We start from the raw sequence: 15797 nt of genomic DNA, 5'->3' as shown, positions 1-15797 counted from the left end.
AGCTATCTGGTGCAATGAAACGCTATCTATTACTTCATCCCAATGATAGGTATTCAACGAACCGAAGTTCCGACGTTGTTTTTGAGTTAATATTTCTTATTTTAATTTATTTAATTAAAAATATATTGACCATACACTTTGAAAACAAAAAATAATTGCATATGAGGCATTCTATGGGGGAATAGATAAATTCTAGACGAAACGAACGAAGCTGGTAGAATCTTGAAATTTTGCACGAGGGTCAGTCTTGGTGCGTTGGCATGTGATAAGGCTGGGTGTTTGGAAATTTTCACTAAAATGATAGGAAATTTGTACTAAAATGTACTAAAAATTTAAAACTTTGTATTGGACAAACGGAATGAGCAAGAATTTGGAATGAATTTACGGAATTTAGGGTTACGAAATATTTCAAAACTTTACTAAACTTCTAAGATGGTACTATTTAGTGTTATATGAGCGGATAGAGCTACAAACTTGACATTGACATATAAAGATGGCTTTGGAAATGTGTACTAAGAGTGCGAACAGTACTAAATTTAGAACAGTTTGGTTTAGGGTGAATGGATGAAGCTGAAATTTTTTATTGGGGTCGTTGTTCCCTGGACCTATGTACATGGTTTCGGAAATGTGTACGATAATTGTACGAAAAGTTCTGAATGGTACTATATTTGGTATTGATAAGAGTAAAGATAAATTTCTAAAATTTAATATTGAGAGACCTGTGTTTGAGATTTGGCCGCGGTTTGGAAATGCGTGTTATATTTGTACGAAATGTAGTAAAGGAATAGACCTGAAATTCTGAAATTTACTATAGATGTGACTGTTGGTGTCTGTGGTTAATATATTTATGTGATTTTGGGATGGTTCTACTAATATCCTACTCGGCTAAATTCAAAATAAATAATTTTGAAAGGGGAAAGTTGCACAACCGCGGGCAAAAGAGCGGACAAATTTGTGTTCCGCTTAAAAGGCTCTATATGGGTCTTTTATACCCAGTCAATAAATTTTTACTCCTTTCGTCCTTTAAAGGCTTATTTTAGTTCGTATAAAAAAAGACTCAGAGAATTGATAAAGATTCTGAGTCGATTTATGCATGTCCGTCCGTGCGTCTGTCCGTCTGTCTGCCCGATCCAGATGAAATTTTGCACAAATCAATTGTTTGACCCAAGGACGAACTCTATTGAAATTGGAGATAATCGGCAAAAAATTAGATATAGCTTCCATATATATCTTCGTCCGATATGCCTTTTATTGTGCACCAAACTTGTAATATCCGCCCGAATAGTATGTAATTTTGCACATACAACCAAATTAGGCCTTCAAATGAGTATGCCATATTTGATCGATATCGGTTCAGATATAGCTATAGCTTCCATATATATTGTACATCCGATTTGTTATTTTTGTCTTCCGCAGCCGTAATATGCACTCTGTAACAACAATATTTGGGGAAATATATAAAATACAGCTCTGAAATACATTTGCTAAACTTTATCGAGATCGGTTCAGATTTGGATATACCTCCCATATATAACTTCGTCCGATTTACCTTTTTATTGGGCACCAAACGTCTAATATTCGTCCAAATGAGATGGAATTCGGCACTTATAACCGAACTGAGTCTAGAAGCTAGTATGTCAAATTTGGTGAAGATCGGTTCAGATATAGCTATAGCTCCCATATATACTGTTCATCCGATTTGTTATATTTTTTACCCACAGCCGTAATATGCACTCCGTAACAACGATATTCACAGAAATATATCAAATACAGCTCAGAAATATCTCTGCCAAATTTTATCGAGATCGGTTCAGATTTCGATATAGCTCCCATTTATATCTTTATCCGATTTCAAATAAATTGTGCACCAAATGGGTAATACAAGTCCGAATTTAAAAGATACAAATGTTTCGGCATATTTAGTCCTTTGAACTTTAAATTATAATTATAATCCCAGCGTGTATGATTCAATTCTCCCATAAAAACTTTTAATTGTTATGTGGAGCTATACTAAATTAGCAAAGTGGTGTAGGGTATCATAAAGTCGGCCCGCCAGACTTTAAGACTTCCTTTACTGGTTTTTTATGCTTCTTATTATAGATTTTCTTTAGCTTGCCTATGAAGACCTCCTTCAGCTGTTCTCAAAGGTTTCGTTATTCTCGTTCATTAGCTCGCAGTAAATTTTCCCGTCAGTCTTCCTTTAGTTAGCCTTCAAATCTAATTCACAACTCGTACCTAAAACCTCTTTTCAGTTCGTTTAAATTGACTCTCTTCAGCTGTTCTATAAAAGATTTCTTTAGGCTTTACGTATAACAACTATAATTGGCTTATCAGCTAGGCTCTTAATGATTATCTTTCCCTGGTTTAAAAGGTTCTAATTCGTTCAACTCTCAACGTTCCATTAATCAATGTTCGTTTTTCATAACCTGAATACCTTCAGCCAGAATGGGACTCTTTATGGCTCATCTGTAAAGGCTTCCTTTCTTTTTAAGTCCAAAAAATCCTTTTTCTCGAAAAGCGTTATTTTTCCCATTTTATAAAAATCCATCTTCAACTAAGACTATGTGGAGGTTTTCGATAAAGTAACGAAAATGACGCAAACATTTGACAAACTTGCAAAACTAGAATAATACATCATCTACACATGTACTTACTTATATTATAATATTTTGAGTGTGTTTCAGTAATGTTTTGTAATAAAATATCTAAGTTTAAAAACTGAATACTCCAAATCACGCACACCTATTCACATGTAAATGTAATGTATTTCCGCAAACTAAAAGCAGCAGAATATAGTTTTGGTAGTAAAAGAGTTCAGGGTCATCTGAAAAGGCAGTTCAAAGCAGAAACACACACACACATGTCGCGCACACAATTTTAAGTTAAAGAATACAAAAGAGGTGAAAATATTTTAGACAAGTTTACTTCCATGTCTGCCATCTTCCATCTAATGGTGAGATTTATTGCTGTGTGTTAAAAAAAATAATGAATAAATGAAACACACGACCCTGGGTGTCTTTTTTAAAGCGGTTTAGGGTTTTGTTTTTTGGGTATCATCATCATCACAACGTTTGCATGAAACTTTGGAATTCTAATTCAATTTATTTTAAAATGGGATGAATGTGAAAAAAATGTGTGTTTTAGAAGCAAACTAAATTATGGAATGAAACCTTAATACGTGAACCGGAATTTGTCATCTTTCATGTCATGTTAACTACTTCACATTATTTTTGAAATTTATTTCTTAAATTAAACATAAATTAAATATTTCCTATTTTGTTTCCATTTCCAGGTGATATTGTTCTAAACAATTTAAAAATACGAGAAAATGCCTTAGACGATTTAGATCTGCCAGTACAGCTGGTATATGGACACTTGGGAAAATTTGTTTTGAAAATACCATGGAAGTCGATATACAGCCAACCCGTTGTTGCCCAAATCGAAGATTTATTTCTATTGGTGGCACCCAAACAAAGTGTACCTTACAACGAAGAAAAGGAGCTGAAGAGTCAGCTCGAAAGCAAACAGGCGGCCCTAAAGGCTTTGGATGAGGCCCACCAACAGGAATTGGAGAAGGGTAAGTAAAAAAACATACATTTCACTAAAGAGATACTTATTTCCAAATCTTCAACTTGCAGATAACAAAGCCGATCCTGGTTATGTGGAAAAATTAGTGGCCCGCACCATCAATAATATTCAGGTTAAAATTGCCAATGTCCACATAAGGTATGAGGACAATACAAAACCCGAAAGCCCTTATGCTTTTGGTGTTACTCTACACGATTTCGAAATATTTACCACCGATGAGAATTGGCAGAAATGCTTTGTGGATGGTGTTATTCGCCATGTCTTCAAGTTGGCTAGTCTGGACTGTTTGTCAGTCTACATGAATTGTAATGCCGATACCTATAGCACAAGGCCGGGTCATGAAATTGTGCAGCTATTTAGAAATCACATAGCGAATAAATCAAATGTTCCAAAGGGCTATTCATTCGGTAAGTTATAATGGCATTTGAAAACAAGTAAAAAAAAAAAAACATTAAATGCGGCCGGGACGAACTTTTAATACCCTCCAACTTTGGGTAAAAAAAAAATATATAAAATATCTGAATTCAAACGTGTTCCACTTTAAACTACAAATACCAGTACGACCGTTTAGATAAAGTGGGTGAGGCCGTTATATGGGGGCCATACCAAAACGGGAACCTCGATTGTTCATTTTATACTTCAAGGATTGTCATCTACCAAATCTTCTTAAATACCAAATTTGAAACAATTTCGTGGGTAAATGTTATTTGGATTATTAAAATACCGAATATCGGTGGGTATCGTTACATGTGCCCTATAGGAACATGTAGACCTAAATATTCAATGTTCTGCCACCGGAACTAGAATCCACTATGACCTACAAATACTAATTTTTAGACAAATCCATGAAGAAATGTGGGAGGTACTGTTGTATGAGGGCTATATCAAAACCTGGACCTATATATACTATGTTCCGCCCCCGGAGCTAGAACCCATTGCGAACTATAAATACGAATTTTTAGACAAATCTGTGGAAAAATGTTGGTGAAAATCATCAAAATACTGAATATTTGAGAGGTACCCTTTATATGGCGCTATACGAAAACATGGACTTATACATACAATGTTCTGCCGCCGGAGCTAGAACCCATTGAGAACTACAAATACCAATTTTTGGACAAATCCGTGAAGAAATGTGGCGAAACTCATAAAAAAACCGAATATCGGGAGATACCGTTATATGGGGGCTATACCAAAACTTGGACCTATATATACACTATGTTCCGCCACCCGAGCTAGAACCCATTGTGAATTAAAAATACAAATTTTTAGACAAATCCGTGAAAAAATGAGGCAAAAATCATAATGAAATCGAATATTGGGAGGTACTGTTAAAACGTGAACCGATGTATCTCATTTTCAATACCAACCATCCTAGACACAATACAAATTTTTCTGTCAAATTTTGAAGCTCTATGTCAAATAATCCTAATTTCAAAAGACAGACAGACGGATCTTGTTAAATCGATATAGAATTTTATGCTGATTATGAATATATATACTTTATGTTGTCTACGGCGAATATTTAGGGACATTACAAACGGAATGACAAAGTTAATACACCCTCCTTTTCAAGGTGGAGGGTATAACAACAGAAGTTTTACTAATTTATAATTCTCTTTTTCAGTATTGGGTCCCATATCCTCTGTGGCCAAACTGTTGCTGAACTCCGACCCCAATCGTGATGAACCACCCTTTAGTATACCAAAAACCGATTTGTCTTTGCAAATGGAAAAACTGAATATTGGTCTTACCTCAACCCAGTTTCAGCTTATAATGGGCTTATTGGATGATATGAATCACTTTTCTTTGGGTGTTCCCTATCGCAAATACAGGCCCTTCAATACACGTAAGTCTTAAATACAAATACCAATTCTAATGTTTCAATTGATTGATTCCGTGTTTTAGCTTACAAAGGCAATGCCAAGACTTGGTGGAAATTTGCCATTACTGCCGTTCTCGAGGAACAAATCAAGAAAAAGAATCGTTCCTACACCTGGGAGCACATCAAGGAACATCGTCAACTGTGTCGCACCTATGCCGAGTCGCACAAGGAACGTTGCCTAACCAAAAAGCCCTCAGCAACTCTGGAAGAGACCTGTGCTTTGGCCGAACAGAAGCTGGATCTCTTCAATTTAATGTTGATACGAAAACGCATCCAACTGGAGGTGGATCGTGTGCGTCAAAGTGAGGAAACCAAGAAGGAGAACACCAAAAAAGCCGGCTGGTTCGGTGGTTGGTTTGGTGGTGGTAAAAAGAATGATGACGATGAACAAGTGGATTTGGTGTCGAGTATTCAGGCTGCCATGACCCCAGAGGAGAAGAAAAAGCTCCACAAGGCCATTGGTTATGAGGACAATATGGCACCGCTCCAGCTGCCGGAACATTATGAAGCGGTCCACATGAAATTTACTTTGGGTGCCTTTGAAATTGGCCTATACGATGATTCCGAGGGTCCAGGGGCTGTGGATTATCACTCGCTGCAGACAATAATGTTATTAAAACTGAATACCACCACATGCACGGTTAAGCAAAGGCCAGGTGCAAATGCCATAAGGTAAGGTTAACAAAAATATTTCAAAGCATTCCATTTCAAAATCAACACCATTTTTTGGTTTATTTCAGTGTCTCGGTGGGCATGAACGAATTGATATTGACCGGCTTTGAAAAGGACAATATTGCTCCCACAATTATCAAATCGAAAATATCCCATGAAAATAATCTCTTGGATATATTCTTTGAAACAAATCCGCTGGACAAAGAATGTGATCAACGTGTCCAAGTGACGGCACGTCCGCTGCAAATAGTCTACGATGCCGAGACAATTTTGAAGCTAATGAAAGTTTTTGTACCCAAACAGTCAGTGAATCTCTCAGAATTGGAAGGGGCGGCCACATTGAAAATATCCAATTTCAAAGAACGTTCCGCCACCGGCATGCAGTACATGATTGAGAGTCATGCCATTGTGCAATTGGACATTCGACTCATGCCAAATATATTGATATTGCCACAAGGCGGAAAATACGAAGCCGGCAAGCAGTCTTTGGTCGTAGTAGGCCTGGGCGAACTTCGTGTTTCCTCGGCACCACGCAAAGATACATCAAAGGACGTTACCTCTTTATATCACAGCGGCAAGGAACAGGATGAAATTCTACAAATGGTTATGGATAAGGCCTATGATCGCTACAAGGTCTCCATTGAAAATATACAGGTTATGGTCGTAAAACCCCATGAAAATTGGGAATTGGTTATGAATAAAATGTTGGACACTGACATGCACCTGCTGCGACCCACCTCTGTGATTGTGGACTGTGAGATATGTGTGGTGGATGATGATCCCCGATTGCCCAAAACCAAAATTGGTATCTTGTTGCCTTCCATTAAATTGAATCTATCCGAAGATCGTGTGTTCGAGGCATTGACTGTGGGACTGAGTATACCCTTGCCGGAAAAAGATCAGCCTGTGGAACCACCTAAAACCAATATGGTTAAGGCTTTAAGCAGTGCCTCGATTATGCGTTCTATACCACAATTCCTAAATCAGGATGTCAGACGTAAGGCCTTGGCCTCCACCAATCTGGCAACAGATGTTGATGTGGTTCAATACACTAGTTTGGAGTTGAGTTTTGCTTTGAAAGAATTCAGTGTAACGCTGATAAGGACTTCGGCCGTTGATTTAGTATCGCCCTTAAGCGATGGTTCCTCGTTGGAATTTAATACACCGTCGCCACAGTCGCAGGATTCTGAGGCAGATATAGAATTTTTGGACTCCCAAAGCACAGCAAGTGTCTCTGTGCCAGACTCCCATAAATTGCTGGCTTTCCAGGTCCTCCAATTGGAAGTATCGGTGGCTCAACGTACCTTTGAATTAGTAGCCCAAGCCAAGTGAGTATTTTAGAGTTTTAAAATATGCCAAACCACAATTAATTTAATTGTTTGTTTTTAGACTTGGTGCCATAAGTTTAATGTCTTATGAGCAAAATCAAGCGAAACAGGATCAAGAACTTGTGGTAATCGAAACTCCAGGCTTTACCCAGGATGGCAAGGCCTTGTTAAATGTTTCCTTTACCTCGGTGGATAAGACAACACCCGATTTTATAACCAAATACAAATCCATTGAACAATTGGCGAAGATCAATTTTGCCACCCTGAATGTTATACTGCATCAAGAGAATATTTTGCATATAATGGAAATTGCGGATCAATTACAACGTAAAGTGGACAAAATTATGAGCTCTGTGGCCAAGCCCCAACCCCAACTTAAGCCAAAGGATCGTGTTGCATCAGCTGCCGCTGATGAGGGCGTTATATTCAAACTGACACGTATTGCGGAGGAAAATGAGTTTTCGAATTTGACCGGAACTACGCCCTCACCTACCGCAACAGTGGCCCGTAAATCTCGTCGCAGCACAAAACAAAATGTTGTCGAGAGCATTAAAATGAAAATTGAAGCCAATCTGGAACAGGTTGGCCTTGAGTTGACATGTCGCAAACGTTCATTGGCTACTTTGAAAGTAAATCATTTGTATGCAGGTGTTGTTCTCAAGACATCCTATACGGAAATCCAGTTGGGTCTGAAGGACATTCTCATACGTGATATGAATCCGGCAAATATACATTCCAATATTTTGTCTATTGTGGGTAAAGATGCCTTGAGATGTGATGTGGTCCAGTATAATCTGGATGAGACCAGCAATTACAATTCGGATGACATGAAAATCAATGTTGAGATTGGTTGTATGAAAATTGTATTCGTCAATTGGTTTGTTACCTCTGTGCTTAGTTTCATGAACAATTTCCAAGCTGCCCAGCAAGCGATTGCAAATGCCAGTGCCGCTGCTGCGGATGCTGCCAAACAAAATGCTGTAGCTGTCTATGAGAAGGCCACACGCATGAAACTGAATGTTAAAGTCAAGGCCCCAGTTATTATTGTGCCCATAGACTCAAAGAGTTTGGATGCCATTGTACTCGATTTGGGTCAGTTGATTTTGAGCAATGTCATTACTGACATTAGTACTCCGGATAATGAGAAAGGACCCGCTGTTCTGGATGAAATTAAACTGGTACTCAAGGATATGCGTTTGGTACGTGTAAATATTTTGGAGGAAACTCAACAATATCAGAGCCATTCCTCGGACTTAAATGCACCGCTGGATGTTGTGGACTCCAATTTTGGTTTCAAATCAAAATTAAATATTTTGGATCCAACAAGCTTTACTTTGGTGGTCAAACGTAACCTGTCGTTCTCTTGGTACAAAAAACAACCTGAAATTGATATTTCTGGACGTTTGCGATCAATTGAATTGAATCTGTTCACGGATGATTATGGGCTAATAATGTCGATATTAAATCGAAATATGAGTGAGGGGGCAAACGAATTCCCCAATGTTGCCGCTGCAGCTCCGCCGCCTACACCTCTTGCGGCACCACCTAAAAGTCCCACATCATCTATACCCAAAACCCCTGTCGACAGTCCAGCAAAGAAGGCTGTGGACCAATTCAAGGAGAAAATGCGCCTCAAAAGCATTGAACAAGAACGTGTTTGCGAACAATTTAAATTCAATTTCCAATTGGATGGCGTGGTCATTAATCTAATGACCGATGTCAATGAGGGTCTGGCTCGATTTGGCCTTTACGTTATTTCCCTAAAGGGTACCAAACTTATGGACGAAACCCTGACCACAAACATCGTTTTGTGTAATATGCAGCTGGAAGATACCCGTCCGAGTAACACCAGTGAAATTAAAAAGTATCTCTGTCGTAAGGATTGGTTTGATGTAGAACTGGAGGAGCATTTAGGTTCCCCATCAAATCAAGTGGACAATAGGTCAACACGTGACAGCCAATACATGTTGGATGTCACCGCGGTGATCAAACAAAATGACACCATGGCGAAAGTGCGCATTTCCAGTTTTGATTTGATTTTGTGTGTAGATTTCATGTTGAAATTGACAGAGTTCATTAAGGTACCAGAAAGTGAAGAGAAGCCTGAGGTGAAAGAGGAAGAAGAACAAGCCATGGCTATTGCGCCACAACAGCAACAGCCGGGTCAGATTAAAACCATGGCAAGTGCAGCAGGTAAGCATTGATTCGAGTTTAGAAGTTTATATTTGACTAAAAATTTTATTTCCTTCCATAGCTGCTGTTCGCCAAAATACTCAGGTTGAGGTTGCCGAAGAAGATAAGGATGTGAAAAAAATGAATTTGACTTTGATAATTGAGGAACCCGATATAATTCTGGTGGAAACCTTGAGTGATATGAACACAAGTGCCATTGTCTTTAATGTATGGCAACATAAATATGTTACCTCGAAGTATCAGATCTATAATCCTTTTGTGTTTTTAGATGGCTACCAACATCAATTATCGTGTAGTGGGCAAAACCGAGAAAATCGATGGTAAAATTGATAATCTGAAGATGTACATGTGCTCCTTTGCTCCGGAAAAACGCCAATCGACCCAACATTATATTTTACATCCTTGCTACATAAATTTGCATAGCTCAACGCCACCCGGTGAAGAGGGCATGAATGTGAGCTTAAAAACCAGTGCTATTTTCATCAATATATCTCCAGCCGCCTTGGAACTTTTCAACAAGGCCATGAAATCCATTACCTCCAATAGTGCTGATGAAAGTAAAAATTTGGAACAGGCTAACTACAGCGATATTTGGACACCAAAGAAATTCAAAGATAATGATTTCTGGTTCTTGAAACCAGGTAAGTGAGGAGTGACTTTGAAATTTTTTGGAAGAGTTTTAATCCTATTTCCTCTGCAGACCAAGCTGAAGATGCTGTCTTTGTTTTGGAGCCACAAGCATCACCACAAGCCGTCACCTCTACCAAACGTGAATGCTGTATTATTGAAGTTGAAAACTTCGCCTTGATATTGGAGTCGGGTACTGGCTGCTTTACGACACCCTTGTTATCCATTGATACCACATTGGAGGCAATGGCCAATAACTGGAGTTCAAATCTAAGTGCCAGTGGTCGCCTTAGTTTGACAATGAATTACTACAATCAGGCATTGGCCGATTGGGAACCTGTAATTGAAAGAAACGAACGTATAAAGAAAGACGGCGAACGTGTTACATCGCCGTGGGAATTGAATTTCAATTTGGAAATTGAGAAAACCGTCTCAGAAATTGAGGAAGACAAAGAGGAATCGAAAACCTCCATTAAAATACATTCTGAAGAAAATCTAGAGATGACGGTTAGTAAAACCTTCCTGGATATTGTTACACAATTGGGAGAGGCCTTCAGTAAAGCTATGGATCCAAGTGGTTTAATTAAACCCGATGTTGAGGCTGGTCATGTGGTAATCAATGACACCGGCTTTGATTTGAATTTATCCTTTACTCGCGGTGCTTTTACTCTGCACGAATGCCACATGCCACACGGTAGTGTGAGTGGCAACAAATCGTTGGTATTCCAAAGTGAACAGGGCAAAGAAGTTGTGCCAGACACTGTGCAACATTGTACCATATCACCGGGATGCAAGGCATATTTACAATCGAAATCGGTACCCGAAGGACCGGATGCTTATGAGCAGAATATTTATGCCACAATAGGAAGTATAAATAAACAATTGGTTTTGCCTGTCTGCAAGTCAGACAAGCGTTACTTCCCATTGTATCGTGACACAAATCAGGATCCTTGGGGTATTGTGTCCGAAGTGAAAATGGAATTTGGTGTTACGGTCATAAATATACACAGTGTTTTGAATGTGAGTTGAATTCAAATAATTTATTTTAATATTATTTATCTAATTATATTTTCTACTTGGCATATTAGGTTAACAATCACTTTACCACACCGGTGAAAATATTCCGTAAATTGGCCAAGAATGGGGAAATGATTCAGGTGGGAGTAGTAGAGCCGGGTAGCATCTACCATGTACCCTTACATGCCATATATTCTGAAAATAAATGTCTGTTCTTTGGAATAGAGGTAGGTTTTGTTTGATTCAAATAACATATCTTTTTAATTTAAATAAATACTCCCCAACCAAAGGACTATCATGTTTCGGTACAAGGCATAAAATGGGATGACTTCCCCACAGACATGAACTACATGCGTCATCTACAATGTGATCCAATTGAAACTTTTGAACCCTTCTTCATCAATGTGAGCCGAGAGAAAACCGAAATCTATCATGAGCATACGAATAAATTTAAATTGCTTAGTGCTTTCTATACCTTGCACTTGAGACCTCCAGTTTATTTGCGCAATTCATTGCCCATTAATGTTACAGTTTCGGTGGCCGGTTGTTCGGTACGCCAGGCAAACTCTGCCAATGAGGCGGTACAAACTGAGGAATCAATTTCATCCGGATCGGAAACAGATAAAACCAAATCTCAATCACAAGTTGATACATTTGTCAAAGAGGACCTGCTGGACTATGGTGAGAAAGATATTGAGGCTGGTAGTGTTTTACATTTGCCCACAGTAACATTGGCTGGACGTAGTAAGGTGTCCAAGAGTTATTTGGTTGTAAGGGTAAGTAGGGCGTTGGAAATACCACGATGTGGAAAATATTAATTTATGGTTCTATCACCACAGATGATTCAGTATTTAGAACGTGATTGGTCTTGTACCACGGAAATTTGTGAAAACCAAATCGGTGTTGTCAATTGGCGTTTTAGTTCATATGATTCGGATGTAAAAATGAGCATGGATTTGTGTGTTAAGTAAGATTCTTATTCTAATTTTTAGTCGGGCATGGAAGGAGTTAACAAAGAATTCTGGACATCCTGCTCGACTGTACTTCCAAAATGCAATGGTTTCTAATATTAAATTGCTTTGCTTTGTTTTTGGCAGATTTGAAGACCGCTATGGAAGTTTATTGATAACCCTCTTCTCACCATTCTGGCTCATCAATAAAACTGGCCAAATGCTGAGCTATAAAACGGACAGTGAAAATGTTGAAGTTCTATATCATCCACCCGAATATACTGGACCAATTCTGTTTTCGATGCGTGATAAATATTTGTTTGATAAGAAAACATGTACCATCCGTGTGGACAATGGTGAATGGAGTAATAAGATACCACTTGATGTGGCTGGTTCTGTTGGCTCCATCGGCTGTAAGACTAATGATCAAACATACCAGGTGAGTAAAAGCCTTTGATATTTCAAATCCATCCATGAATTTTTTAAATTTTGTTTTTCCTTTCCAGATTGGTGTTCATAATCACTTAACTCAAAATTCCCTGACCAAACAAATCACCTTTATACCCTATTATACAATTATGAATAAATGTAGTTATGTTATTGAAGTCCAGGAAAATTCACGTCCCGCAGATCCCTGGAATAAGGTAAGTTATTCCCAAGTTATATTTTGATATGCCTCTTTAACATTTTTCAATTGTATAGCTTGAACCCAATAGCTGCTTCCCCTTGTGGCCTCGCAACGACTCAGATCACATGTTGGTTGTCAAGGTCGATGGCCAACGTACGGTACCATTTAAGTACTCAGAACCATGTAACAATTTGCTGCAATTAAATACACACAAGGTGAGAAATTATATAGAGGGTGAGTGTTGTGCTTTTATAGTTTGAAATAAAAGCCAATGTTTGTTAATACTAAAGGTGTAAAGATTTATTGGATGATGAGCGTTCACAGCTACTAATTTGAAAGGAATGAAGAAGTTACAATGTAGTGAGTCAGACTCGAGTGACAGACAAAACAAGACTGAGCAAGCTAAAATGGCGGTAGCACGGCGTCCTATTATATGGGCGTTGCCGTATAGGATGTTGCAACATGAGATGCCATATTGTTAATGTGGGTTGCCCCAACATCTCCCTCCTTAAGATGAGAAGGTGATCTTGAAATAGGATCGACTGGTTGTCTGCGACTTGTTATTCTTTGAGGTGTCCAGTTTGGTGAACCTGTTGGAGTTGCAAAATGTTCTTGATGGTTAGGCAAAGCGATTTCGAATTCTTCAAGTAGTACGTCCAATGGTAGTTTTTGTCGTTCTTGTCTGCTTGACTCTACCGATTCTCTATGTCGAAGTTGATCAGTATGAGCTCGTACTAGAATTTTCCTGTCCCCAACGTCGATTAGAGTGTTGTAAATGACTTTCCCTTTACGCTCGACTATTTCGCCTGTTGTCCAGTAACTTTTGTTTCCTTTGAAGTTTCTGGCATAGACCAATTCTCCGTTGCTAAACTCTCTGTTTTTGGTACCGTGTTTGGTATTGTACTGCTGTTCCATTTTCTGATTGACGTTATACTCAGGCGATTGTTGCTTCCTTAGAACGTCGAAGACCGTTCTCATTTTTCTTCCGATGAAGGATTCTGCTGGAGACTTACCTTCTGGTGCATTTGGATTTGGTGTGGATCTGTAGACTTCTAGGAAGGTTTGGAGAGATTCCGTAGGCGTTTCTTCCCCTTCTAGTTTTTTTAATGCACGTTTAAGTGTATCAACGAAACGCTCGGCTTGTCCATTTGAACTTGGATGAAAACGAACAGTCCTTGTGTGTTTAATGCCTTTTTTGCTGCACCACTTCTCAAATTGTTCTGAACAGAACTGTGTTCCGTTGTCCGAGACCAATTGTTCAGGATTTCCGAAGAGTGCACAATATTCGTTTAACATTTTTAATGTTGCATATGTGGTTGTCGTTGTTGTCTCGTATATAACAGGGTATTTTGAATACGAGTCGATGATAAGAAGATAATATTTACCTTTTTCTGGACCAGCATAGTCTATATGTATCCTTTCAAGAGGGTGTGAAGTTAATGGCCATGGGCAAAGATTTGTTTTTACTGGACTTTTTGCCGCATGTTGACAATTTTTGCATTTCCGAACAAAGTCTTCAATTTGTTTGTCGATGTTTGGCCAATAAACATAACTTCTGGCGATGGCTTTGCTGCGTTCTGCTGATAAGTGTCCTCTGTGAAGTTGTTGTAAGATTTGTCTCTGATATGATTTAGGGATTACTATACGATTATTGAAGAGAATACAACCATCGAAGGTTGAAAGATTTTCCTTGCGGTTGAAAAATTGAATAATTGATGGGTTAATATTTTTCTTGCTTTCTGGCCATTCTGTTTGAATGTATTTGAGGACCATTTGTAAATCCGTGTCTTTAGTTGTTGCATCGACGATCATTTTAAATGATACTGGGAGAACTGACATAATTTCATTTATCTCGTTACGTATGTCTTCTTCGAATGATATTGAAGCCACTATAAAGTCATCTGCTGGTTTTTCGTGATTGTTGACTTTTGTTTTGCACAGACATGGGGTACTGTTATCAAAAACTGATTGATAATTCGTTTTCAATTCTGCTATTTCATCAACGAAGTTTATTTGATGACACCATGAGGTTATTGGTTTCTGCCATAGATTGAATGCTTGAATCCAATCGATTCCCATGATATTGAGTTTTTCTATATCTGTTATATAACATTTTAATGTTTTTGATGTTTTGTCGATTGTGACGTCACATTGAAATTCTGCTAGGAGCTTGATTGAGTTTGCGTTTGCGTCGCTAGCGTTGTCAAAAGTTTCGTAGGCTTCAGGCTTACCTATAGCTTTCCATGTGTTGATAGATACAATTGATATGTCTGATGCAGTATCAATTTGAAGTTTTACAGGATTGTTGTTAATTAGGACAGTTGTGTATTTCCTTAAGTCGCGGAAATTAATGTTGTGTGTTTTGAAAACTGCCTTAGTTTTGGATGATTTCCTTGAATTGCTGTATTTCTTGAATTCGTTCTGGTTGTTTTCAGACGATGATTTGAAATTCTTACCAGTCTTAGCGATGTTGCAAAAGTTATTTTTATGACCCACTTGATTGCATGTTGTGCATTTATGTTTCTGGAAAGGACAAAATTTGACGTAGTGAAGGTCTCCGCAATACCAACAGGGTGAATTGGGTGTTTTGTGCTTCTTAAAGTCTTTTGCGTGCTTGTTGAGTGAACAGACGATTTTTGATTGATGTTCAATGAGAATGTTGTCCGATTTGAGATCTAGAATTCGTTGTGTTTCGTCTACTAGTTGATCTAGGTTCATTGTAGTGTTTTCATCATCCAGTACCTTTAGTAAGCGAAGTCTTATGTCGTTGTCCTTTGCTGACTTGAGTCCTAAGACGAAAATGAGACATTTGAATTGGTCGATTTTCAGTTCTTTCATTTTGAATAGTTCGCATTGTAGGTTTACTCTGCTTGCGTATTCTCTGAAATCTTCGCTGTCGCCTTTTGCTA

The 15797-nt window shown here is 38.4% G+C and overlaps 1 protein-coding gene across 1 annotated transcript in view; it reads left to right on the top strand.

Annotated features, from left to right (window-relative positions):
- The window catches only part of LOC101894143 (intermembrane lipid transfer protein Vps13), a 44762-nt gene that overhangs the window by 21779 nt on the left and 7186 nt on the right, over window positions 1–15797 (top strand). Inside the window, exons 2-16 of the mRNA XM_059130901.1 lie at window positions 3293–3577; window positions 3639–3995; window positions 5216–5437; window positions 5497–6145; window positions 6214–7473; window positions 7535–9666; window positions 9728–9873; window positions 9935–10307; window positions 10367–11313; window positions 11382–11537; window positions 11601–12086; window positions 12150–12277; window positions 12408–12699; window positions 12767–12904; window positions 12963–13103. Of these exons, the coding sequence (XP_058986884.1) occupies window positions 3293–3577; window positions 3639–3995; window positions 5216–5437; window positions 5497–6145; window positions 6214–7473; window positions 7535–9666; window positions 9728–9873; window positions 9935–10307; window positions 10367–11313; window positions 11382–11537; window positions 11601–12086; window positions 12150–12277; window positions 12408–12699; window positions 12767–12904; window positions 12963–13103 (7712 nt within the window). The remainder of the gene's footprint in view (window positions 1–3292; window positions 3578–3638; window positions 3996–5215; window positions 5438–5496; window positions 6146–6213; window positions 7474–7534; window positions 9667–9727; window positions 9874–9934; window positions 10308–10366; window positions 11314–11381; window positions 11538–11600; window positions 12087–12149; window positions 12278–12407; window positions 12700–12766; window positions 12905–12962; window positions 13104–15797) is intronic.

This window comes from Musca domestica, unplaced genomic scaffold (assembly GCF_030504385.1).
Source record: "Musca domestica strain aabys unplaced genomic scaffold, Musca_domestica.polishedcontigs.V.1.1 8, whole genome shotgun sequence".
Taxonomy (NCBI): domain Eukaryota; kingdom Metazoa; phylum Arthropoda; class Insecta; order Diptera; family Muscidae; genus Musca; species Musca domestica.
The sequence above is the reverse complement of the archived record's forward strand: the minus strand, read 5'-3'. Positions and strand labels throughout refer to the sequence as shown.